We start from the raw sequence: 25675 nt of genomic DNA on the forward strand, positions 1-25675 counted from the left end.
GTATTTGCCGTTGAGGCCCTTGGCCTGCTCCTCGGTGAGGAAGAGCAACTCCTTGACATTCGATCGGGCGAGGCCGCGTGACAGAGGGCGCCCTTGCTCGAGGAGAGTCAGATCATCGGTCAGGTCATGGGACATGTCCAATCAATCTCAGTCAGTCAGCGCCCTCCCGCTTTTGACAGGCAAAAAACAAAAAAAACTCCAAAAAGTTGCGTCGATGTGCGAAATGTCCGTCATCGTGGTCCGGTAGAACTCGGTGCCAACCAGCTCAACCTGCTTGAGATTACACTTTGCCATGCTCGCGTTGCTCAGGTCGCTCGTTGAAAAAAGAAAGAAAGCAGCCGACAACCCAAGGGAGGGATGGGAGGACGGCACGCCGCCACCACACAGGGATTTTAAGGAGAGGAGTGTGGTGCTAGCCGTCGCCCACCCTAACCCTTGGTCGTCTGCCTCTTTCTATCTCCCTGTCGCTCCGTTGAGAGCATGCATGAGAGAGAGATTTTTGAAAACCAACAAGCCTTCTTGCATGAGTGAGAAGAGTGAGAGGTAGGTAGCTTCAGACTATCCCGGATCCTGCTGACCAAGCTCCTCTTGTAGCTCGATCGGTCACACCGCCATCGCCGTCGGGGAGAGGGGGGACGACACTGCTTCGGCAGCGTGCACCTCGATCCTGTACCGTGTTTGTTACGACCCCCCCCAATGAACACTCCAGTGAGGGAGAGCGAGACGATCGAGGGGTCCCGTACCATGCGGAATCGACCCTATCCAGTGCTCAAGCAAGTGGAAGTGCTCAATCAAGGTTCGAGCTGGCCAACTCAATGGATAGACTCGCGTTGCTCAGCAGCTTGCTGCCCTGGGCCCACGAGCGTGCGCACCCGCTCAAAGCACCCCTCCCAACTTGTCTGTCGTTACCCATCGTGAGGCGAGAGGGCGTTACAGGGGAGGGGTACAGCATGTTTCACAACACGCTGAAGAGAAGCTTTGGGAGGCCTCACCTCGGCCGAGGGTTGGAGCCCAACCGCGACTGGGAGGCGTTTCATGGTCGCACGCGTCACCACGCCGCCGCCGGTGCCGCGAATCACCGCCGAGCCGACGCTCACTCCCAACAAAAGCGGCAAGCGGCGACCCGGCACATTTCTGGCCGGCGCCGGCGACGACAGAATAAAGATGCCGAGCGACGAGATGCTGAAGGGGGTGGTGATGCTTGTGAATGAGGAGGGCAGTGTGTGCCACGTGGATGCGGAGAGTGGTGTCATACCAAAGCGGCCTTGCGGGCCCACGGTCGGCATGTGTGGCACGACCGGTGAGTGGTCTGTGATCACCGGCGATGGCGGCCGCATACCGGTCGCAAGGGCCATGAGCCGTTTTGAGCAGCTGCAGCGTGAGGTGGTGGAGGCGGCGCATGCGCAGCGAGCCGCCGAGGGCGGCGCCGAGCGCACGGCGAGCCTCGAGTCGCTCGACCGCTTCATGTCTCTCGACGACCCTCTCGACGACTCGCTGCTCGAACCGCTCGCAGCCATCTCGAGTGGTGACGATGGGGGCGATGATCCGCTACCGCACGACCCCAAGCTGCGGCCCGCCGACCTGGAGGCCTTCAGCAAGGCTGCCGCCGGTGCGCGCCGCCCCGCCAGCTCGCCCCCTCTGCACGCCCTCCCTGACGTGGCCCTCAGCTGGCGGCCTCTGCCCTCTCTTGCCCCAGCAACCCTCTGACCCCTTGTCCCGGCTGCACAGGTGAGTTTGAGGGCGAGTTTGACGACGTGCTCGCGCACTTTTTCGACGGGATCTACGAGGGATCGTCCGCCGACGACGACGCCTCCCGCTCGTCCGGCGCCTCCTCCCGAGGCTGCCCCTCCTCCCCCTCGTCGGACAGCCGGCCGAGCTCACCGCGCCTCGAGGTCGACCCGCGCTCGCGCCACGCGCTGGCGGCGAGGCTGGCGGGGCAGACCCCGACCGCGTAGCGTAGCGTAGCGCTCGGCGAGAGCCGGCCCGGGGAGGGAGGGAGGGGGGGGGGCGGCAGTGTAGGCGTGCCGAGCAGAGCAGGGGGAGAGGGGAGGCGGGGGAGAGAGGCTGGGGAAGCGGAGAGCAGAGAGCGAGCAGAGCGAGCAGGGCGAGAGCGCGCAAGCGAGAGCGAGCGAGCGAGACGGCATCTACGAGGATGGCATGGAGCATGAGGCATCCTACATGCTTTGCATGAGGAGATAGAGGCAGGCGGAGGCAGCGCATGCAGCCGCGTTTGGATGGGTCGCCTCACAAAACAAGCGGCCCACCCTTTCCGCGAAAACGGACTGAACTCTTGTGGATAGACTAGTGTTCTCTGTCTGTTTGAGGGCCCTGCGGTTGGAATGTGTGTATCTGTTGCGCCATGTTCATATTATAGCCATAGAAACACACCAGACCGAGCGTCAAATTGCAAATTCGAAAAAGCACGCACGTCCGCGGGCGGGGGGGCGCGGCAACGCGGGTAACACACTCACAGTACAAAGAATCCTGCACAAAGATCGCACGAGCGGGGACCTGTTCCTTTTTACCCATCTCACAGTAGATGCGTCCGTTTTATTTATTTATTTATTTACTCACAGTCGCAGAGAGAAACGTGTGAAAAGAATGCGAGATTGTGTTTTTTTTTAAGTCTCCACTCTCTCGTTGTGTGTGATCCGAGACCCGTGGGCGAGACCTGCGTGCATCAGCGTTGAGCACGCAGCAAGGCAGCCGCTGCTTCTTGAAGGTCGGTGTCCGAGACTCGAATGGTTGCCAGCGCTGCGCGCTCAGAGCAGAGGGTGCGCCCGCCCGCAGGGCAGCCCAGCGCTCGAGCTGCCGCCTCCATCTGATCCGCCTCGTGGGAGATGGCGTATTCTCGCTCCGTCAGGCCTACGGCGCCGAGAGAACGGTCGTGGGCAGCACACAGAGTGGTGGGCCACGACCCAGCGTGCGCGCCGCTCTCGGTGCCGTCGGGGTGCAGGTGCGCGTATTGGCCGTGGATATGCGGCACCTGGCGGGCAAGGGGTGGAAGCTGCTAGGTAGAGCACGGTTGCAGCGCTCGCGTGAGGCACGCACGTGGCAGTAAAAGAAGGCTGACGAGCAACCACCCCACACCTCCAGATCATGGTCGCAGCCCCTTCGGTGAGGAGGCTCGCCTAGCCACGCGCCGCGCAAATTTCAGAAGGGCGGACAGCCATAACGCCGCGTGTGGCAGCTGTTGCGCCTTCGGCCGAGTGCTCGAATGCGCTGTGGTGAAGGGTCCGGTTTGGGATGCACCAGAGCGACTTGATATCCAGGGTGGGGATCGCGCTGCGCAGCTCCTTGTGCCCTTTGAGCATGCCCCACAGCGCGCTCTGCTCGCGCTTGCCCACCGCACCCCACTGACCCCCAGGCCCGAACCGACGCTCCGCATCCATAGACCACCACGTCGAGAGAAGGAGCCGCAGAGAGCGCACGTTGTGGAAGAGGAGGTTGCCCGCGCACGGGTGACCGTGCTGCCACCAGCTGTTGTCCATGGCTATCGCCGCGATGCTTCCCGCCCGCTCGCTCAGCGAGTGGCGGCTCCCGCGCGGCCTGAATTGCGAGGGCGGGCTGGGTGAGCAGTGCGATCGCGCGCCCTCTGCGGCGCTGTGGGGCGGGGCCGCCTGAAACGCAGCAGCTCCTCGAGAGGCGTGTATGGCTGGTGCACAACCATATCCGAGTCGAGCAGAGCGATCCATGAGTAGCCAGCCTGTAGCAGCGGCGGCATGCGATCAAGATAGGACAGGGATGAGGGACGGGACATCCCGCTGCCTGAGCTGCAGCGGCCACGACGACGAAACGACACCACGTCGGCAGACGTGGAAGCGGGTGTCTGTCGAAGTGCGTGCCGTTCTCTGGCAGCGTCACGTACGCATAATCGTACCCATGGAAGTTTGCATAGAGAGCGTTGGCGTAGGCGGACCTCGCCCAGAATGCGCTACCGGCTGGCAGGAGGGCGCGCGTGTCGATCGAGAGCAAGATTGTTCGTCCACGAAGGCTGGGCGCCTCCTCGAGGGCTCTGCCCATGAGGCGCGATAGAAACCCGCCCGTCTCGGCTGCCGCGGCTGCCGCATCCGCAGTCGGAGCTGGGCGGGCCGGAGATTCAAACAGGCGCTTCATGGACAGTGGCGTAGGCATGTGCGCGGGTCGCTGGGCGGATGCGACCATGAGCTTTTCGACGAGTCGAAGCGGAGGCGATGGTGGCGGAGATGGGGGCATGGGAGGAGACGGGGGCGGCGACGGCGGCGATGGCGGGAACGGCGGCGGCGGGGGCAGGGGTGGCGGGGGCGCTTTCTGCGAGGCGCGCCGCGAGTGGAGAGACGCGATGCGGTGCGAAAGCTGGCGCCGGCCCCGACCCCTGCCCCAGAAGTCGGACGTCTTCTCCGCGGAGTGGAGCAGCAAGAGGGCGGCGACGACGAATGCAGTCATATGTGATCGGCGAGGGACGGACGCGTTGCACATATCTTCTGTTGCACTGTTGATTCTCGGGACTCTTATTGAAAAGAAATTCCCGGTGACTTTCGGAGTAGGTTTGAAGACCCGGGGTCCCGCACCCTCCCAGGGGGGCGAATCTCTTAGCCTTGTGTATACACAAAGTTTGGCGAATTAATACACGATGTCTCAAATTTGGGGGTTTGACTGCTGACGGCCCCTGTCGCTATCACTGGCAGCCTTGATGACCGGGATCAGTAGTGCTATGATAGAGGATGCCCAGATAGCGCAGCAGCTGCCTCACTCGCCCGGATCGTCCCCCTTTCTGGAGCAGGGGGTCTGGCTCGCAGCCTCTCGTCTGGCAGCGGGCTGCTGGCTGTGGGGGGGCAGCCGAAATAACGCGGCCATCAAGACGTTTGAGTATGAGAGGGACGGGTGGCGTTGTACTCGGGGACCCAGGACCCCACGCAGGTGACCCTGGCCAGACCTCTGAGCTCTGTCGAGGTGTCGACTACCAACCGTTACGACCGAGGTTCCCGAGACGATGACGGTGCCGATTATGTCCCCGTATATCGCCTTGTCCACGTGCTCTTGAATGGAGTCACCCGGCTCCATCCAGGTGGCCTGCACGTGGGAGAGCTCAAAGCCGCTAAGCAGGTGCATCGGGCGCTGTCCGGGAAGGGAGACGGTGATGAGTTGCCGCAGCTCTCTCTCGATATCGAGGAAGGCCGGAGGAGTGTTGGAGAACCGGCTGCCAGCAGCCGCTATCGAGGCCAACTTGGCCTCATGAACTGCGCGCCGCGCTGCATCACCCTTCATCTCGGGGACAGAGTACCACAATTTGATGTCAGTGCCTCCACGGTGCCCGATGCCGCTCGTGGATCCCCATGGTGCCCACACCGGCTGCGATGATTCAGAATGGCGGTTGGCCCTGCCGTTATCCTTCTGCAGTACCTCGAGGGCGTTGCTGACGTCGAGGTTGCTGACGACCGCGAGACCGCACGGGCGACCGTCATCCTCGAGCACGTTGAGCCGTCTCCAGCTGGGCATGCCTTGCGCGCGTACGCGGATACCTCTTGTGACGCCAAGTGTACGCGCTGGCGACAACGAGCACAGGCGTTCCGTAAAACCGGGGCGCGCGCGCGATCCACTGTTGCCGCCAAATAACGCACGGCCCAGCGGAGCTGGGAAGAGGACCGCGCAAGCGGCGTGGCGTGGAGCGGTTGAGCATCCCTCCGGGGGCCCATCTGCGCCGGGGAGGCGGTGTTGGAGGCTAGGACGCAAGCGTCCGTCGCCCTTTTCAAACTATGGGCCCACTTCCGCTACGCTCCGACCCGAATTTGGAGGGCCTGAAAGTTTAAGGTGTTGCTGCGCAAAAGGGGTCGGAGCTCGGACACAGGGCGCAGCTCATGCTAAGAGCTAGAACCCGAACAGTGTTCATGCTTTTTTTTTGAGACCATGAGACATGACAGAGAATCAATAGTAGGCAAAGCGCTCAGGGGCAGAGCACCTGACGAGAAACGAGAGGAGCCACAATGCACGGCACACACCGCCGCGCCCACACCCCCCTCATTGCTCTCAGAGACGGCAGTACCCCTGGAGCAGCCGGCGCAGCCTGGCCGCTGCGTCCTGCGACCTCGCCGTCGATACTGCCCGCGGCCTTCTCCCTCGGTCCACTCTCGCTCCCTGGCTCCCGTGCGCGTCCGTGTACTCGAGCGACGTACGGGCGCTGCCGCTTCTCCGCCGCGCACACGCCAGCGCCTTTTCTCCCCCTCGCGCCTCTCGCGGCCGCCCACTGGGAGGGGCGACGCTATCCACATCACGCCTGACAGGGGCGGGCGGCGGCCTCTGGGCACGGCGTGCCGACGCGGCCGGCCGACGCGCGCAGGCTACGCCACCTGCGGCTGGCTGATGCCGATGACCGTCTTGAGCAGCTCGAGGTCGGCGACGGACTGGGCGGTGGGCGAGGAGGCGGCCGCGGAGTTGGCCTGTGGCGCGAGGGGCGAAGGCGGGAGGGGTGAGCCGGCAGGTTGGAATGCCGCCTCGGCTTGATCTCGGCGAGGCGCGGCTCGCTCCTGGCACATGAGGAGAGCTCGCGTGTATCTCGTGCATATCTCGGGCATACCTCGCGCCTGGTACATGAGGTAGAGCTCGCCCTTCTCGTTCTCGCCCACCGAGGGGAGCGCGACCGACGAGGGCGAGAGGCGCGCGAACTTGAGCGCGCGGTCGAGCTCCTGTGCGGCGAAGGGACGAGCCGAGGGGTCACCCGCGGCTGGCCGGGGCACGGCCGGCACCGGAGCGCGCGGTCGGGGCGCTCCTTGACGACCTCCGTGCTCGCGCCGCGCCGCATGCACGCGGTCGCCTGCAGCACGCCCCCGGTGCAGCGCTTCGAGACGGCCTCGTCGACGAGGGCGGCGGCGCGCTCCTCCTCGATTTGCAGCGACTCGCACAGCTCGAGCAGCGCGGAAGAGTCGTCCGCCGTCAGCTCGTCGCCCTCGATGAGCGCCTCCATCTCGATGGAAAACATCTTCTCCAGCCGCGCCTTTGGCACGTCGAGGTCGTCGCGCAGGTTCACCTCGAGCAGGTCCGCCTCGGAGAGCACCTGCGGTGGAGGCGCAGCCGGAGGTGTGCCCGAGGTGTGCCCCAGGTGTGCCCGAGGTGTGCCCGAGGCGCAGCCGAGGCACAGGAGGTGTGACGGAGGAGGGGGGGGGGGGGGAGAGGGGAGGAGTCCGAGGCTGCGCGTTGCGCGGGGTGCAGGTGGCGGCGCGCCTTGCGGATCTCGTCAGAGTTGAGGTTGCTCTTCTCGAACATCGCCTCGATGAGGGCGGCCACGCGGTTCAGTCTCACGTCGCGGAGCAGCGCGTCGATCCGGTCCTGCTCACAGCCCAGAGCAGGTGAAGAGACGACGTCCACAGCGCCGCGCGGGCAGCGCGTCGGTCGGCGGCGCCTGCGGCAGCTCGAGCGTCGCGCGGATCGAGTCCACGAACTGCATCTCCTTGGCGCCTGTGGTACCCCAGCGCCGGGCCGCGGGCGTGAGGGGAGGCGCCGCAGCGGGGCGGCGAGGGAGGGGCGGCGGAGGGGGGCCGGGAAGGGCGCAGGGGGTGGGCGCAGGGGGCGGGAGGCGCGCAAGGGGCGGTTGCTGTCCCGTGCGGCCGCGTGCAGCCGCGCAGCGGTGGGGCGCCGCGCGGCCGCGAGATGTGCGGCGCGTCGCGGGAGGCTGCTGTCCGAGAGTACTGTGTAGTCTGGCTGGCCCAGTGGCGGGGCTACGACTGCGAAATCTCTCGCTCGCGGCGGCGAGTGCGGCGTGGCGGCGGCGAGCGGCGGGGCGGCGGCGAGCGGCGTGGCGGAGTGCGGCGGCGAGGGGCCGGAAGGGGCAGGGGGAGGGCGGGGAGGGCGGGGGTTGGCGGTCGCACCGAGCGGCCCCGCCTTGATCGCGTTGCCTGCGTAGCGGCGGATGATGATGGAGCCAAGCTCGTTGTGGACTTTGTTCACCTCGTGCGACTCGAGGCCGAGCACGAGGGCGAGCCGGCCGAGCGAAGTGAGCAGCCGCTGGTTCTGCGCCTCGTCCGAGCCGCCGAACGCCTCGATGAGGTACTGGCGGTACAGCTCGTTGAGCGCGCGCTGCTCGAACTTGCCCTTGAGCGACGTGGCGGCCACCTCCGTCTCCACGCCGTCGGCGCTCTGCGGCGTGAGCACGCGCGCCGCGAGCGCAAAGTCGACCAGGTTGAGCACCTCCGACGAGACGGCCCCTCCGATGCCCTTGTCGCCCTTGCTGTCGCCCTTCTGCGCCTCCTTTTGCGCCTCTTGCAGCGCCTCGAGCGCGCGCGTGCCAAACTCGCACATCTTGGCCTGCGCCTCCTCGACGAAGAGCGCCTGCGCCGTGTCGGGCGAGAGGACCATCCGCTCGCGCAGCGTGTCGAGGCCCGACCAGTACTCGTCCGGGATGGCGCCCGCGTTGCCCATGACTTGCTTGACGGACGTGCGGTACGCCTTGGCGCACGCCTGCTCGTGCACCGCGTACACCGCCTCGTCCTCGATGCCGAGGAAGGCGCGCAGCCCCTTGAGCTGCTCGCTCTGCTCCTCGCTCAGGATGGCACCGTTCTCAACCATGCCAGACAGGCGCGCCGAGTAAACCTCGAGGCCGATGGAGGCAGCAGACGAGGCTGGCAGCGCGAGGTCGGCGAGGGCGGCGGCCACCGCCTGCTTCGCCGCCGCGCTCAGCTCGCCTGCGACCGCCTCCTCCACCGCCGAACGGTAGATCGGCCCCGCCGCCGCCTCGTACACGCGCGCCGCCGCAACCTCGCTCATCCCGAGAATCAGGCGGAGCGACTCGAGGGCGGCCGCGTCGGCGGCCGAGACCGCCTTGCTCTGCAGCGCCTGCAGCAGGACGAGGCGGTACAGCGCCAGCACCTCTGCGTCCCGCAGCACCTGCGAGCAGACGGCGGGCTCGCGCGGCGAGTCAGACATGCGTCCGCCCCCCCGTGCCCTCCCGTGCGCGACAGCTCGCACCCCGTCGCCGATGCCGGCGTAGAGCGGCGCGCCCGACTCGGAGGCGGCGCCCGCGGCCTCGACGAGGGCGGTGGTGCGGTCGGCGTAGTCGAGGAGGGAGCGGAGCGACGAGACGGCGCCCGCCGAGTCCTGCACCCGCAGCGCCTTGCACGCCTCTCCGAGCTTCTCGGCCGCGCTGCCGCGCACAGCCCCCCTCAGCGCCTCCGCCGCCGCGTCGGCGCCCATCCCGAGCTGCTGCTGCCGCGTCGCCAGCCCGCTGACGAGCGGCGCGCAGCCGGCGGCGTCGCCGGCCGCGTCGAGCGCGCCGAGCGCCTCGCTCAGGCTCTGGGCGTAGAGCGGCGCCGTCAGCTCCGCCACCACCTCGGTCGCCTCGGGCTGGCCGAGGCCTGACGCAAGGGGTTGGACGCAGGCGGTTGGAGTGGTGAGAGGAGCGTGCGGAGGGGCAGAGGGTGTGGCCACACTGCGCGGCGCAGAGTGCGGCAGGGAGGCGACGACCGACGGAGCGGCGGCGTGTGGGCGGGGAGCGGCGGCAGGCGCAGCCCGGGTGGCGCGGAAGCGCGCGGGTGGCGGCGAGGGAAATGGAAATGTCTAGGAAGGCTCACCGAGCAGCTCGGTCACGCCGTCGAGCGCCGCCCGGTCCTCCGGCGTCAGAGCGGCGGCGGATCCGAGGTCGGGCGAGAGGAGGGCGCTCGCCTTCTTCGCAAAGATGTCGCGGTGCAGCTGGGCCGCCGTCGCCTCGGAGACGCCGAGCGAGTCGCGCATCCCGCCCAGCTGCGCCGCCGTCGCGGGGACGGCCTGCAAGACCGCCTGGGGCGAGGGAGGTGGAGGCGGAGGGAGGAGGTGGAGGGGAGGCCTCTGTGACGGCGCGGCAGTGAGTGAGTGGGTGGGTGGGGTGGGGGTGGGGTGGGGTGGGGGTGGGTGGGGGTGGGTGGGGTGGGGTGGGGTGGGGTGGGGGCGAGGAGGGGGTGCCTTATCCAGCGTGCCAGCATAAAAGGGGACGGCGACCGCTTCGGCGCGGTCGGACCAGTCCGCGGGGGAGAGGCCGAAGAGGCGCTGGGCGCGGAGCGACTCGTACCGGTACCCCTCCTCGCTCTCGTCCTTGGCAAAGAGCCGCTCCGCCAGGAAGATGTACTTTGAGAGCAGCGCCTGCGCTCGGCGGGCGGAGGCGGCGGGCGGAGGAGTGGGCGTGAGGGAGGGAGGGAGGGAGGGAGGGAGGGAGGGAGGGTGGGAGGGAGGGTGGGAGGTGGGAGTGCGAGCGAGCGAGCGAGCGTGGGTGCGGGCGTGGGTAGGCGTGGGTGGTGAGGGGGAGTGCGTGCACAGTCTGGGCGCGGGGAGCCCGAAACACGACGGTGGCAGGCGGGGCGGTGGCGGTGGGGTGAGGTGGGGTGGGGTGGGGTGAGGCCAGGCGCCTGCGCGTCGGCTGCGAGCGGCTCCGACTCGACGTCCGACTCGAGGTAGGCTCGGTGGCGAGAGTAGAGCGCGCGGCCGGCGGCGTAGACCTGGTTGCCCACCTGCGCCGCGCTCATCCCGAGCAGTTCCTTAAGCTGCAGCAGCTCCGACAGCTCCGCAGGCAGGACCTGCTTCCCCTCGAGGCAGGCCGAGAGGTAGTACAGAAACAGCTCCGACAGCTGCTTCTGGTAGCGAGGCTTGTCGACGCCAAAGGCGGGGGCGAGCGAGGCGATCTCGTCCGCTGTCACCGCCGACAGCCCGCGTTTCAGCAGCGCCGCCGCCGCCGTGCTCGCCGCCTCGCGCCGCTCCTCGTCGATCTTCTTGCGACCGACTAGCCCGAGCGCACCGGTGGCGGCGGCGCCGACGGCGTTGACCGCGATGCGGCTGGAGGGCATGAGCACGTAGCCGACCGCCGCCGCCGCCGCCACCAGCGCCGTCGAGCCGCCCTTGGCCGCCGCCGGCCCCAGGTCCTTGATCTTTTGCCGGACGGGCGTCTCCTGCTGCAGGTAGGCCTCGTACACGTCCTGCGCGGCGACCATGCGCGGCGCGAGCGGCGAGGCGGCGGAGGCGACAGCGCGGCGCGACGCCGGCGCCGAGGCCGGAGCAAAGGCGCCGAGAGCCGCTGGGCAGAGGACGAAGAAGGCCAGGACGCGTGCCATTCCAGATCGAGCTTCGCGCAGATGTGGGACGTCTTTTTCTTTTTAATCCTGGCGGGCTGAAAGTGAATTTTAATTACAGTAGGGGGAGGGCTCCCAGGGCTGATAGATCTTTTCAGTTGCAACCATCGTGATAGACAAGGCGTTCAGGGTGATAGGTGCGCGGCTGGCAAGCAGTGAGAGGTCGGTACTCGAGTACGGCTTTACTCCGCCTGTCGGTTACTCGATCGTGTTTGACGACGTCAAACAGTGTTTGACGTCGTCAAACACAAGTGGAGAATGGCCGTAGCTCCTCTCCACGAGCGATTGAGAGGACGTACCAAGTATCGATTCTGTATAGAATTGCAAGGCGCACACGCTGGTGCAGGCGGTGAGTCGTCGATCCGACTCGTTCCGCCGTGAAGTCGCCGTGAAGGGTTGGCAAACAGGGCCATTTCCTTTCTTTCTTCTTTCTTCCCAGTCAGAGTGAAGTGTGTGGCCCATGTATGTGTGTAGGAAGGTGAAGAACAGTCAGGCTCGGACTGGACACCAACGCGGTGTGGGTGGACGCTGGACAGATGATGACGACACGCACGAGCGACACACAGACACAAACAAGCTCACAAGAAACACCGCCAGCGGGCTGCCACACCACCCTGAGTGGGCGTACACATGGCCCAGAAGCGCTCACTTCGCCGACGCCACTTGCTTGCCGCCGCCGCGCCCATCTGGGCCGCTCACAGCCTGCCTGCGTCAGCTCTAGTGCGCGTCCTCATCGGATTTGTCTTCTCCGGACTCCTTCCTCGGCGTGGCTCACCCTCCATGCACCATCCATGCTGTGAACAGGCGCCCTAACTTGGAGCACTTGGAGTGCAGTCATTAACCTCACATCCAGGGCCGGGGAGCTCAGAAGCGCACCCAGCGGGCCGGATGATCGGTGTCGGGTTACGGGCAAGAGAGCCCTAGCCCCGGGGGTGCGCGTTCGCAGGGCAAGGGCCTTAAAGTAAACACAGTTCTCCGAGGGTTAGTACCGCGCTCCAGGTTTCCCCTAGCAGCAGAACGCCCCCTCTACTCGGAGCTACTAGCATGTTTTCTTTCTTTTTCTACTCGGAGCTAACCATCCTATATTCTTTCTCGCTCCTCTGCCCACCATGCTTGTTAGGTCTTGTCATTGTTTCGTGACTGTCCAAGGTCTGGATGGCGATCGATGCTGCCTTCCCCACCCACTACTCTCTACTGCAGTTCCCTCGCCACCTCTCCGGCGGAGTCGTTCTCTTTCCGGCGGAGTCGGTCAGCGAGGCACTAGACGGGCTACGGAACCATGCGCGCGCCGGCCCGGATAGGCTGCGCGCAGGGGCCGCGCCGCCTCGATTTCGCACCTCCGCTCCGCGGCCGGCTGAGGCGCTAGCTCGCCCGGCGACAAGCCCAGCCATCGCCCAGCGCCCCGTATCGACGGGGGGCACGCAAAAAACCCGCACCTACGACTAGGGTGAGCACGTGAGGCCGATGGTGTCGGCCGCGGGTGGGCTGCGAGGAGGGCGCGGGGGGAGCATGGGAGATGCACCACCGCTCGGCGAAGACGCGCCCGACGAAGCCCTGCTTTTGCGGAGGATGGTCGATCCTCACCTACTAGCGTCGGGCGTGTGCGAAAAAGAGCGGAAATCGGAGCTCAACTCGCGCGCGGCTGGGAAAGGGGTGTGGCACCTTCCGAAGGCGCCTAGCAAGGAGCTGCTGCTGCCCCCAAACGCGCTCGGGCAGCACTTCGGCGCGCCTGCGGGGTGGGCAGAGGTGAAACTAGGCTTACTGGCACGCGCATACCGCACCACCCCCACGCCCGCGCGCACACCATGCCGCCGTCCCACCTCAAAGCACCTCCCACATGGCCGCTTCCTCGACCTCTTCTTGGGCTATCAACCGGCAGTGGGTCGCCTCGCGAGCGACGTGGAGATGCGCGCGGATCCGGAGGGGCAGCAGGTGCCGTACGCCGTACGCCTCCTGCCTCGAGGCTGGCGGGCAGCATTCGTGCGACTGCTGTACGCGGCAGGCAGCGCAACCACGAATGGCCGCGGCACAAACTGGAGGCGATATGTAGCGCCCGGAGCTGATTAATATCGCGCGTGGTGCATATCAGCCAAAAAGGGAATCTGAGAGAATCTCGATAAAAATTCAGTTAATCTTGCGCAGATTTGCTGTTATGACTTGTCATGCTCTTCTTGGTACTTGGTCATTACCCTGCGGATTCAAAATTTGAATAGCCCTCATCTGGACCGAGATTAATTGAGATTGGGGGAGATTGGCGCGAGATTGGCGCGAGATTCTGATCTCGATGAGAAATGGCAGGTTTTAGCTGTCAAAAAGTGAAGTCAGCACACGATTTTACCCCGGGGAGGTCACACTTGGGAGTGATGAGATTGTAGGGGCGAGGCGGACCGGAGGCGGGCGATATGCGCTTTGTTGGTGGGAAGTAATTCACACCGTGGCGTTGACCGATATATATCCCGAGCGCTACATATCGCCTCCGGGGGCGCTACATATCGACGTCGATATGTAGCGCCCCCGGAGGTGGTATGTAGCGCGCCGACCGATATGTACCGCCCGGACCGATACATAACACCGGACGATACGTAGCGGGGGTCGCGCTACATACCGCGACCGCTACATACCGACCGCGTTCAGGCGCGACATATCGGGAGGGGCCACTTTCCTGACGCATGCAAGTTCTATCCCTCTAGTGGAACTGGGCAAGACGAAGAGCCACCCAGCCAAACTTTTCTTTTTCTTTTCTTTTAATACAGTGTTTCCAGTCCCGTGCCTACTCGAGTGGGAATGAATTCTTTTAAAACCAGCTGAAGCCGCCCTGTTTCTCGCCTACATCTCGTCGGCCCAGCCGACGCGGCCGTCTTTGGCATGATGTGGTATGTCGAGCCCGACGCCGGCTCCCACTTCGCGACGCAGCACCCCGTGCCCACGGACGATCTGCTGCGGATGCGCCTGCCACCCTCCACGCTCGTCTGGCGGGATGGGCTCGAAAACTGGCAACCGATCTCTGCGACAGCGGAGCTCACCGCCGCCGAGCCGCCACGAGTGGCAAAGCCGCCACCGCCGCCCGCGAAATTGCGGCTGGCACAAGCCTCGCTCCAGCGAGACAGCTCCGAGCTGAGTGCGCTGGGCACCGCTCGTGGCGAGGAAGACGGCGGCTGCAAACGAGGTGGCCCAGCGCCAGCTCAACCGGGCTGGAAGGCGGCGATGACGACCGACGGGGGCGTCTACTACCACAACGAGGCAACTGACGAGGTTTCGTGGGAGAAACCTCCTTCTCTGCAGACGGCGGAGGAGAAGCAGGCCAGCCAACCACATCTCCCGCCGGCGCAGCAGGGAGGACAACCTCTTACACGCCCCTCCTCTCGTCCTCCACTCCCCTCAGGTGGACGAGTCGGATTGCGCGTGGCTGCCCACGGCGGAGGGCTGGACGCCCGCCTTTGTCTGCGCGCGGAGCAGCAAGGGCAGGGTGCGGCTGCGGCCTGTGGACGGCGGTGCGACGGTGGAGCAGCCCTCGGAGGGACTCGTCCCACTCAAGCTGTCGTACCTCGACGCGGCGCCCGACGACCTCGTGATGCTCGAGCAGCTCGACGCGCCGCTCATCGCCCACTGCCTGCAGAAGCGGTACGCGGCCGATAAAATCTACACGTGGGTGGGCGCAGACCACTCGGTCCTCATCTCGATCAACCCCTTCAAGCACCTCCCCATCTACGGGCAGTACTTTTTGGAGCGCTTCGCGGCGCCCGCGCCCAACCGCGACGTCGAGCCGCACACCTACGCCCTCGCCCGCCGCGCGTTTCGCGGCATGATGGACGCACGGCGGGATCAGGCGATCCTCATCTCGGGCGAGTCTGGCGCGGGCAAGACGGAGGCGACCAAGCAGTGCCTCCACTTCCTCGCCGACGCCGCGGGCACCAAGTCTGGCGTCGAGCAGCGCATCCTGCAGGCGAACCCGATCCTCGAGGCCTTTGGCAACGCAAAGACGGTGCGCAACGACAACTCGTCCCGCTTCGGCCGCTGGATGGAGGTGCACTTCGAGTCGTCCGGCCGCGTCGAGGGCCAGATCGCGGGCGCGTTCGTCGAGTCGTACCTGCTGGAGAAGTCGCGCGTCGTGGCGCAGGCGGCGGGAGAGCGCTCCTTCCACATCTTCTACCAGCTCTGCTCCTCGCCGCGCGCAGCCGGCCTCGGCCTCCGCCCCGCCTCCGAGCACCGCAGCCTCGGCCGCGCCGGCTGCACAGCCATCCGCGGCGTCGACGACGTCGCCGACTTCGAGGCGGTGCTGTCCTCGCTCGCCGCCATGGGCCTCGGAGACGACGAGGTCGGGTGGGCGCTCCGGCTCTGCGCCGCCTCCGTCCACCTCTGCGACCTCGACTTCGAGCCGTGTGACGGCGGCGACGGGTCGCGCGTCGCCGCCGGCTCCGCCACCCCCCTCGCCGCCGCCGCAGAGTGCCTCGGCGTCGCGACGAGTGCGCTGAGCGCGGCGCTGGTCGAGCGGGCCGTCGTGGTGCGCGGAGAGGCGCAGCGCATCCGCAACACCGCTGGCAAGGCCGAGGAGGCGTCGGCCGCGCTGGCAAAGGCGGCCTACGCGGGCCTCTTCCGCGACCTGGTGCGGCGCATCAACGCCGCGTGCGGCGGCGAGCGGGGGCGGCTGATCGGCGTCCTCGACATCTTCGGCTTTGAGATCTTCGAGGCGAACTCGTTCGAGCAGCTCTGCATCAACTTTGCAAACGAGCGGCTGCAGCGCACCTTCTGCGAGCACACCTTTGAGAACGAGCAGGCCTCGGCCGCACCACGGCCGCACCTGTCCTCGGATGAACCTCGGATGAACCTCGGCCGCACGGCTGCTGCACCTCAAACGCTCTTCGGCTGCACCTCGGCCCGACCTCGGCTGCACCTCGGCCACACCTCACTCGTTGAGGCCAGCACAGGCCGTCTACGCCGACGAGGGTATCGCGTATGACAACGTCCCCTACATCGACAACGCGCCGGTTCTCGCGCTCCTCGCGGAGAGGCCCTTCGGGCTCCTCAACTTGCTGGACGAGGAGGTTCGTGTGCCCCAGGGCTCCGACGCCAAGTGGCTGGAGAAGGTGTCGCAGCGCCACGCCGACCACCCCGCCTTCGGCGCGCCAAAGCAGCAGGGGAAGGCACGGCGCGACTTCTTCTGCGTGCGGCACTACGCCGGCGAGGTGCGGTACAGCGCGGATGGGCTGGTCGAGAAGAATGCCGACCGCCTCTCGCGCGGGCTGTACGACCTGCTGTCGGGGAGCAGCTGCGGCCTCACCCGCGCGTGCTTCCCGCCCAAGGACGACGCGATCGCCGGCCGGGTCCGGACCGTCGGCGAGGAGTGGCGCTCCCAGCTGGGGGGGCTGATGCAGAAGGTTGGCCGGATGTCGCCGCTCTTCATCCGGTGCGTCAAGCCCAACCAGCACAAGCGGCCCGGGCTCGTCGAGTCCAAGGCAACCATCGACCAGCTCTCTTGCGCCGGCCTTTTCGAAGCCGTCCGAATCCGTGCCACCGGCTTCCCCTTCCGGCACAGCCACGCGGAATTCGCGCGCCGCTACCGCTGGATCGCGCGCAAGCGAGGGGGCTGGGTTATCGGTCCGCTTCCGGCCCACCCGACGGCGGAATACTGCGCCTCGATCCTCAGCTCCGTGGCGCAAGACTTCTCGGCAGTGGAGCTCGGCCGCTCTCTCGTGCTGTACCGCTCGCGCGAGCACAGGCTTCTCGAGCTGCTCAAGAACCTCTCCCTCGGCCGCGTGCTGCAGCACTTCCAAGCCGCGTGGCGGCGCCGCATCGGCCGCAAGTTTCGCAAACTGCTCCGGCTCGCGCTCGAGGGGCTGCGCGCCTCGCTGCAGACGGTGCTCTCGCGCGCGAGCTTGGGAGAGGGCGACGCCGCCGCGCTCGAGGAGGCCCTCGCCACGTACCACGCCACCCTCGGCCGCGTCGGCGCCCTCTTCGTCGAGTACGAGCCGGCCGAGCTCGAGAAGGCGCGCGCCGTCCTCCGCGCGATCCGCGAGCGGAGGCGGCTGACCGAGGACGCGCGGGCGCTGCTCGCCGTGCCCGATCTGCGCGATCTCGACCTCCTCCAAGCGCTGGCCGGCCGCTTCGCCGACCCCGCCTTCTCGCTGGTGGCGCCCACCGCGGAGCAGGCGGCGGTGGAGGAGGCTGTCAAGGCGCTGCACGAGAGGACCGTCGGCGCCCTCGAGCGAGCCGCCGAGGAGGCGCACCGGCTCCTCGACCGCGACGCGATGGAGGCGGTGGCAGCGGAGGCGAGCCGATACTCGTTCACCTCGGCGGCGCTGGCGGTGGTTGCCGAGGCGCGCGCGGCATCGAGCGCATGTGGGAGCTGCGAAATAGCGCTCACACCGCGCGCGTCTTTGGACTTTAGGCGCTGGGCATGGAGGAGCGCGAGCTGGTGCAAGCGCAGCTCACGCGCGCCGTGGAGATGGGCGACGCCGACCGGATCATCTCGAGGGAGGCGCGCGCTAGCCTCGTCACTGCCCCCTTGCCCCGCGCGAGCGCGCGAGGCCCCTCACCATTGGCGATGCCTCGCCTCAGGTGGCCTTGCGGAAGCTCCTCTTCGACGCGCACCCGCAGCAGTACGCGCTGGAGCATTACGCGGGGCTGCGTCCGCCGGAGGAGTGGGCGGCGAGCAACCTCGCGAGCGTTGGAAGCAACCTCGCCGCCGGCAAGGTGCTCGGCAGCGGAGGCGGCAAGGCGGAGCGAGCGGAGGGCATGCTGCGTCACGCGGCCGAGCCGATCCACCGCTCGCTGCTGCGGCACGACTCGCCGGGCCTGGCCAAAGAGGCGACGCGCCAGTTCAAGAATCTGCTCGCGTTTTGCGGCGAGCGCAAGGCGGCTCAGCCCGAAAGCAGCGCCGCCGAGTGGCTTCGCGCTGGCGTCGAGGAGCCGTCCTTGCGCGGCGAGATGTACGTGCAGCTGCTGAAGCAGCTCTCTGTCCCTCTCGCCGCCGGCGGGCGGGCGACGCAGCGCTGCTGGCATCTGCTCGCCGCCAGCCTCGCGCACTTCCCGCCTCCGAAGCCGCTCGAGAATGTGGTCGGCTGCTTCATCCACACTCAGGCGGCCCCGGGCGAGCGGGGGACGTACGAGGCGCTCGCCCCTCGCGCCTCACGGTCGTCCACAGCGTGAGCGGCGCCATCTCACAGATGCGGCGGTGTGAGCGTAGGTCCTCCTCCACACCTCGATCTACCGGGGCGCCTCGCCCCTCTGCGTCTCCTGCTCGGTCGGAGACGCCCTCGCCGCCTCCAGCTCGCTCGACCTGAGCGGGGCCCTCGCCGGCGAGGATACCGTGAGGGCGAGCCGGATCCCCGCCATCGCTCCTCCGGCGCCGCGGACGCCACCGCCGCAGGCGCCGGCGCAACGGCCTGCGCCGCCGCCGCAGGCGCCGCCGCCACGGATGCCGGTGCCACGGGCGCCAGCGCCGCGGCCCGCGCCGCCACCGCGCACGCTAGCAGCACCGGCGTCGCCGGCGCCACCAGCACCGCCGCCACCGCCCCCGCCTCCCCCGCCTCCGCCGCCTCCGCCGCCTCCGCCGCCTCCAGCGCCAAAGGCTATCGAATGGCACCGACAGCTCACCTCGTCCCATGGGACCTCGCGGGGCACCACCTCGGTAACACGTCCCGGACACACAAGTATAGGTATTACACCGACGCCCTTTGCCAGGCCGTCCACGGGCCCGTGAGTGCATCGCAGCTCTCGCTGCTGCGGCTCGAGCCGCAGGCCCTCGCGTGGAACGAGGCGATGGCCGACTGGAGCCCCGTGGCGGCGATCCCAGAGCTCGCCGCGGCTGCAGGCGCCTAAGTTGTGTGGAGTGTCGGGAGCGTGGAGGAGAGCTGGATGGACCGCTGACCGCGGCTCGTGAGTCCCTGGTACTCTTGAGACGCGACCGCCGTGAACGAGGTCAAGCGTGAACGAGGTCAAACGTGCACGAGACACGGAGAGAGAGAGAGAGAGAGTACGAGGGTGGCATTAGTGAAGCGAGACGTCGCTCCAGCCACGCATGTCCACCACCGACCGCGACGCGGTTGCTTCAGAGCCCCCGGGGATCGGCCGGCTCGCCGCTCACGGGCTCACGCCACGATGTCGGATGGATGCGGCCTTGGAGCACGCTACGCCACGAGGACCTGGACTCGAGGACCAAGATAGGCCCTGGAGATCTGGCGGTAGCAGTACATGAGCGTGGATGCGACTGCGTCCATGACCGTCCCCTCCTCTCCGCCGTCCGCGGTCTTGGCCATCGAACGGCATTGCGGCAGGCGGGCGGCTTTAGCAGGCACCAGCACTTGGTTTGCGCGCTGGAGCGCCAGCGACTCAGCGCGCTGCTTCAGCACCTGCTTTGCACGCTGGAACGCCGAGGTCTGAGCGCCCTCCTGATCAGTTGCGGCGGTGTGCGGCCGAGCATCGATCACGTTTGGGCCAACGAGAAACTGGGCGACGAGCACCACGCGGCGCCCGTGGGTGACGCTGTGCCCCGCATGCCAAACCGAGCCGTCGTGGACGGCGCAGGTGCCACGGCCCTGCCGAATCACGACGTCGCCCGAATCGTCGATGTAGCGCGTGCCGCCGCCCTCGTACGAAGAGGCATCGCTGAGCTCGACGATGACGGTCTGTCGGATCCCGTGGGGGTGCACCGCCCCGTCTGCACGGCGCGCAGGGGTCACAATGGGGTGTCACAATGGGGTCGGCATGGTGCGGGGGCGCGCGTCTAACATGGGCGCACCTTGGTGAGGCGGCGTCCCCACCTGAACGTGCCCCGACCCGCCGGCAGCAGCAGCAGCCACGTCGTACACGGACAGGAAGAGGTTCGATCGGAGTGGGAACGAGAAGGGAGAGAGGCGCAGCCACGGGTAGCGCGCGCGGAGGAACGGGATCACGTTGTCAGCCATGGCCCGCCGGAACACGTCGAGTGCCGTCTCGTTGATGTTGAAGTACGAGTACCTTTTTGTCGTCACTCGCCGTGCTGAAGTACGCTCGAGGCGGCGAGTGACGATGGTCCCTGACGTCAGGAAGTTGCACGGCCGCGTCACGTCGTAGACGCAATTGCAGTCGTAGCGGCCTTGATTGCACACGCGTCGCGGCGTCTCGAGCGGCTCGAGATGCCGGATAATGCTCTCCGCCCTGCGCGTGGCGGGGGGAGCTGGCTCGGCTCGTGAGGCGAGAGGTGCGACGGGCGCGTAAATTGCAGGCGTCGCACGGCGGAGAGGGTGGGTTGCGGGCTGGGGCTGGAGGCGCGCACTCTTCCAAGAGGAACGCCGCGTCAGCCTCATCCATGCACGCGAACGAGTACGCGACCGGCGACGCACCAGCGAATGAGATCGTGCCGTCGCGGGCACGCTCGAAGCCGGTTTGGTCGAAGGAGACTCCGAGAGCGACTTGACCGGTGGCGTGCACCACGCGCTCCGAGTCGAGGCACAGTCCGCCGGTGGGGAAGGCGTGCGACTGGAGAGGGACCAGGAGGAGGTTGAGCACCATGGCGATCGGCCGCGCCTTAGGCGAGAAGCGGACGGAGGTTGCGGGCGGCGGTATATGCAGAGGAAGGCACGGCGGCGGCGGGGGCGGGAAATAAGGTGGAGCGGTGGCGTGCGGGCGCAGTGGGTGTGGCAGTGACGAGGGTAGCGGGGCAGCAGCAGGGAATCGAGTGGCGGTCATCGTTCTGGGGCATTCTTACACATCGTGTCTCGCCGCGAGCGCTGCCGTCCGGGCAGTAGTGGCGCGGGCGACGGATGCTGCAGCTCATTAGGCGGCGAGTGGGAAGCTTGCGAAGGGCGGGGCAGGACACAGGGAATGGCGATCGAGCGCACTTGAGCGGCGGACTTATTGGCGATATGCGTTGTGCGAGGCGAAATGGGACAGGCAAATCGGGCAAAAGAAAGAAGCGCCTGCGTTTTCTGCGCCCTGATCGTCCTTCCAAAGGCCCTTGATCTGCAGGGTGGGGACTCTGTCCTCCTCCCACCCCTAGCTTGACTTGGCTGTCCGCTTCCGTCTTTCTTTACCGACTCTGACACACCCACAAACACGACGAGCGGGATGTCTCCCCGCACCTCTCACAGGGCCACTAACTGTCACCACACGAGCCGCCTCTGCGGCGTGTCTCGCCGTTTGAGCTGGCCGAATGACACCTCCTCGTCGGAGCAGCGGACGGCGGTGAACGCCCACTTCTCGGAGAGGAACATCAGCAGGTAGGTTTGCCCGCCAAGGGCCACATACACCGAGTCCTTGCGCCACGGCGACGGCACAGGACCCCACGTCCCTTCCCCCCACGGAGAGGAGAGCGCACCGCCTGCGCGGAAGTGGACGCCGCCTCCCTCTCCGCTCCACGACCACTCCTCGTTTGCGGCGAGGAGCGAGTCGCCCAGCTTGAAGTCCTTATAGCCCTTGTCGCCGAGCGGCGGCATGCGGTCGGTGTTGACGCCGACCTTGCCCGAGCAGCCGCCCGTGTTGCGCCCCTCGCCGCCGTTCCAAGGCTTGAGCGCCGCGTCGTCGCCGCCGTGGTAAAACGCCTTGATGGAGACCATCCTCGCCTCCTTCTCCGGGTGGTAGTTGACGTGGCACGAGACTGGCACGTGGCGGCTGCGGTCGGCGAGGGCGGCGTCGGAGCGCATGTGCTTGAAGAGGAACTTTGTGTTGAGGAAGCACATGTAGTTCATCGTGCGGACGGTGACGCCCGCAACCTCGTGCGAGCCGTACGCCAGCCGGAAGATCTCCTGCGCACACGCGAGGCGGGGCGCGTCAGGGCGGGCCTCGCGCGGCCGACCGCGGCTCTCTCTCGGACGCTCCTGGTTGTACGCGCTCTGGTCCCAGACCGCCTCCGCGGCCACGCGGCGGGCGAGGATCTGCATCAGCCGCAGCGAGGGCCGCGTCGCGCCTGCTCACGGCTGCGTGCGTGAAGAGAGGCGGGGCTGGCCCAGCCGGGGGCGAGGGTCGCGTGGCGGCCGAGGTAGAAGAGGCCCGAGTTGCGCGCCACCAGCCGGAGGGAGGCGAGGGGAGGCTCCTTCGAGCCCGGCATCGCCGTCGGCAGGACGTGGCCGTAGGCGGTGCGGTCGTCCCACCCGTCCGTCATGCCCTCGACGTCCGTGTCGCGGTAGAGGCCGAGGAACGGGTCCTGCTCACGCGGACGAGGCGTGAAGAGGCGCACCTCTCGCGCCGCGTCTCTCTGCGGAGGCCGAGCAGGTCCTTGGTGATGACGATGTCGACGTCGGAGAGGAGGACCGACACGCCCACCTATCCGCACCCCACCCCTAGTCACCACATCTCTCCCCATATCTCCCCACATCTCCCCTCGCGGCAGGGCGGGGCAGCCACGCCGCACCGACAGCATCTCGGCGAGAATTTGGAATTTGAGCGACGAGGTCGCGTGGTTGTCCGTGCCGCCGCCTCGCGCGCGCAGGCTGCGCCGGTACGAGGGGCAGCCTCGCCCGTCGAGGAACTGCTTTGTCCGCTCGTCGAGCGCGACGACGAGGAAGTTCGGCACGCCGACCTTTTGGACGACGTCGACGAACTGGCCGAGCATCTGCAGGATGTTCGAGTTGGAGACCTGTGCCCGCGGGGAGGCGTGAGCAGACGCCTCCGCGCCGCCGCCCCGCCGCGGGGGCGCGGTAGCACCGCCGCCATCACCGCGCGCCCCACCGCCACCTTCTTCACCACCTCGCACAGCTCAGGCAGCTCGGCGCAGTTGACGGGCCAGGGGCCGTCCGCCGGCGCGATGAGGTCGAGCGGCTTGGTGTCGCCGCCCGCGGGCGCGTACCCCTTGAGGCCCGGCGGCTGCTTCTCGCAGCGCGAGGCGAGGACGAGCTCCTTTGTCGGCGCGTGCACCTGCGGTGGCGTGACACGGCTTGCAGGCTGCGGCTGGCGGGGGAAGGGGAGGGGCCGGGGGGGGGCGGGGGGGGGGACGGCCAATCTCTCGCCGAATGAATGTCGCGCAATCTCTCGCCGCCGGCCGCTCTCGGGCGCGCGATTCGTCCGCTCTCGGGGCGTCCTCCCGCGCCGCACCGGCGCCGCGCGCATGAGCGGGTCGATGGCGGTCCTCTCGACGGCGGAGCGGTGCTGCAGCGACCCGGTCGTCGCGCTGCGCCAAGCCTCGCCGAGCGGCGCGCCGCGGTGGTATGAGCCGGCCGCCGCCGCCTGCCGCTCCGCGCCGCCCGCCGCGCCGCGGCCAGGCAGCAGCGCCGCGTGCCGGGCAGAGGGAGGGCCTCCGCCCGGCGCCGCGCCGAGGCGCGACAGCGCCGAGCGCGCGTTCAGCCAGCAGTCGACGGGCAGGATGCGCACCTGCTCACGGGCGGGGCGGTGAAGGCCCTCCGCAGCCAGCATCGGCGGGCGGCGGGGCGCGCGCCGAGGCGCCGACGCGAGAGACGCCGTCGAACGCGGGGAGCAGCAGCTCCTGGCTCAGCGCTGCGCCCTCGCCGCCCTCCTCGCCGCCTCCGACCCCCCACGCCGCGCCCGCCGCCGCCGGCCAGCCCTCGGCCGCCGCGCGCGCCGCCATGCGGTTCGCGACGGCTACCGCCTCGCGGGTCGGGCGAGCGAAGAAGAGGGCGGGCGAGAGGGAGGCGACGACCGACGTCTCGCAGTAGCGCGACCAGCCCATCGAGGGGTCGTCGGCGCCTGTCCAAGCAGCGAGGCGTGAAGCGACGCCGTCCACACGCGCACCGCCGGCGCCCGTGAGGGGGCCTCGGGCTACCTCGGCCGCATCTCGGCTCGGTCTCGGGCTACGTCTCGGGTACGTCTCGGGCTACGTCTCGGGCTACGTCCTCGGGTCTCGGCCAGGGTCTCGGCTAGGCTTGTCCCATGATGAAGCCGTGGGCGGACTCCTCGTCCCACCCGTCCGAGAGGAGCTCGAAGTCAGAGTCGAGAGAGGCGAGCTCGAAGGGAGGCGCGCCCAGCACCGCGTCCGCGTCCGCGTAGAGCAGCTCCGCGCCCGAGGCGAGGAGCGCAGACAGGGCCCGCCACTTGAGGGCGAGAGGCGTGCTCCTGTCCACAGCCGGAGGCGTGAGCAGGCGCGGTGCCGCGGCGCGCATGCCGTCGGAGCGAGCGCGGCGTGCGCCCAGCCGCGGCGGCGGACGGCGCGGGAGGGAGCGACTCGCCTGAGGGGAGGCGCGGTGAGGGCGGGGCAAGGCGCGGTGAGGGCGGGGCAAGGGGCGGTGAGGGCGGGGCAAGGCGCGGTGAGGGCGGGGCAAGGCGCGGTGAGGGCGGGGCAAGGCGCGGTGAGGGCGGGGCAAGGCGCGGTGAGGGCGGGGCAAGGCGCGGTGAGGGCGGGGCAAGGGGCGGTGAGGGCGGGGCAGGCGGAGTCGGCAGGCGGAGTCGGCAGGCGGAGTTGGCAGGCGGAGTCGGCAGGCGGAGAGGCGTCGGGTTGACGTCGCTCGCGCGGCTGGGCAGTGGGAGGAGGGCGGCGGAGGAGGGCGGGGTCGCGGCTCGCCTGCTGCGAGGTCGGCGATCGCGGGCGGCGGCGCAGCTGCGGCGGCGCAGGCTGCAGCGCCGTCCGAGGCGGCGCCTGCTCCGAGTGCGAGGGCGAGGAGAGGTACCTGGGTAGCAGGTGGAGCAGGCTTGTGCAGGTGGAGCAGGCTTGTGAGGCGCACACTCCAAACTCGTGCGAGGGCCCTGTGCGAGGAGGGGCGCCTTGAGCGCCGCCGCCGAGGAGGAGAGCGTGGCGAGCATGCCACCCTGGCCCGCCACGAAGGAGGTGACCACAAGCCGGCCGCCTCCTCCACCGCCGCCGCCACCGCCACCGCCAAACTGCAGGGCGGAGGCGAGCGCCGCGCAGAGGGCGCTGCCCGCGACGCACGTCCCTCCCGAGAGGAGCCGCAGCTGCCGCTGCCGCACCGCGTCGGGCGTCGGCCTGCAGCTCTGCGGGAGAGAGCCGGAGAGGGCAGATGCGCGGGCAGCGCCGCCGGCAGAGGAGGCGGCGGAAGCGGCGCCGGCACCGGCAGCTGCGCCGGGTTTCACCACCGCCTTGCGGTGGGAGGCTGCTGACGGGACTGCCGTCTCTGCGACCACAGTCTCTCTCTTCATCCGCGGCCGGGTGGGCGGCTGACGGCGGGAGTGCAGCGAGTCGTCGAAGAGAGTGTAGTTTGCGAGGACAAGGAGGGCGAGGCCGGTCGCCGCGAAGGAGTAGAAGAGGCAGGAGGCGCGCATGACGATCGGCAGAGATGCGGGACGCACAGATCGGGCACAACGAGCGGTGCCGGTGGGGCGAGAGCGTCAGGATGCTGGCGCTTTGCCGGGCCGCCAACTCTGCAGGCCGAAGTAGATTTTTTTTAGAGCCGGCTCTAGGTTCGACCCAAATGTTAACAAACACATCTCGGGCTCACAGCAGACAGGCTCAACACAGGTGCGGAGTGTGCCGCGTGCTAGCACTATCAGGACGAAAAGAATTGAACGCAGATTCGATCGTCAAGCCACGGGACTAGTGCCGTCCTCCCATCCCTCCCTCCCGTGGTAGTTTTCTTTCTTTTGGGGGCACGGGATGGCGCGCATGGCACAAACACAGGCACACTACTACAGGCGAAAAGAATTACCCTGAGGGAGGGTGAAGAGGATGTGGAGACAAACCAGAAAGTCGAAGAGGATTTATTCGCTGAAGAGGATTTTAAAAGACAAACCAG

At 67.8% G+C, this 25675-nt stretch overlaps 4 protein-coding genes across 4 annotated transcripts; 2 read left to right on the forward strand and 2 right to left on the reverse strand.

Moving 5' to 3' along the window:
- Window positions 1-1010: 1010 nt before the first annotated feature.
- On the forward strand, window positions 1011-2383 carry EMIHUDRAFT_435479 (hypothetical protein). The gene is made up of 2 exons (XM_005776302.1): window positions 1011-1609; window positions 1729-2383. The coding sequence occupies exons 1-2, from the start codon at window positions 1036-1038 to the stop codon at window positions 1953-1955; spliced, it is 801 nt and encodes a 266-aa protein (XP_005776359.1). The 5' UTR covers window positions 1011-1035; the 3' UTR covers window positions 1956-2383.
- A 3504-nt stretch (window positions 2384-5887) lies between these two features.
- On the reverse strand, window positions 5888-11050 carry Tic110. Its single transcript, XM_005776303.1, has 10 exons — window positions 10347-11050; window positions 9907-10083; window positions 9540-9744; window positions 8938-9323; window positions 7842-8856; window positions 7376-7431; window positions 7198-7302; window positions 6746-7030; window positions 6554-6662; window positions 5888-6475 (listed from the first exon to the last, which is right to left on the reverse strand). The coding sequence occupies exons 1-10, from the start codon at window positions 11043-11045 to the stop codon at window positions 6318-6320; spliced, it is 3195 nt and encodes a 1064-aa protein (XP_005776360.1). The 5' UTR covers window positions 11046-11050; the 3' UTR covers window positions 5888-6317.
- A 3572-nt stretch (window positions 11051-14622) lies between these two features.
- Window positions 14623-16633, forward strand: EMIHUDRAFT_41106 (hypothetical protein; the record flags this gene model as incomplete). Its single annotated transcript, XM_005776304.1, has 2 exons — window positions 14623-15863; window positions 15979-16633. Coding segments are annotated over 2 exons (1896 nt in total), but the record flags the coding sequence as incomplete, so codon positions are not given.
- Window positions 16634-19189: 2556 nt separating this feature from the next.
- Window positions 19190-25205, reverse strand: EMIHUDRAFT_206928 (hypothetical protein; the record flags this gene model as incomplete). The annotated part of the gene is made up of 12 exons (XM_005776305.1): window positions 19190-19719; window positions 19801-20198; window positions 20317-20567; window positions 20882-20996; window positions 21147-21784; window positions 22045-22182; window positions 22390-22614; window positions 22683-22892; window positions 23070-23103; window positions 23883-24044; window positions 24808-24917; window positions 25017-25205. The coding sequence occupies 12 exons, from the start codon at window positions 25203-25205 to the stop codon at window positions 19190-19192; spliced, it is 3000 nt and encodes a 999-aa protein (XP_005776362.1).
- Between the last annotated feature and the right edge of the window lie 470 nt (window positions 25206-25675).

Source organism: Emiliania huxleyi, assembly GCF_000372725.1.
Source record: "Emiliania huxleyi CCMP1516 unplaced genomic scaffold EMIHUscaffold_28, whole genome shotgun sequence".
Taxonomy (NCBI): Eukaryota; Haptophyta; order Isochrysidales; family Noelaerhabdaceae; genus Emiliania; species Emiliania huxleyi.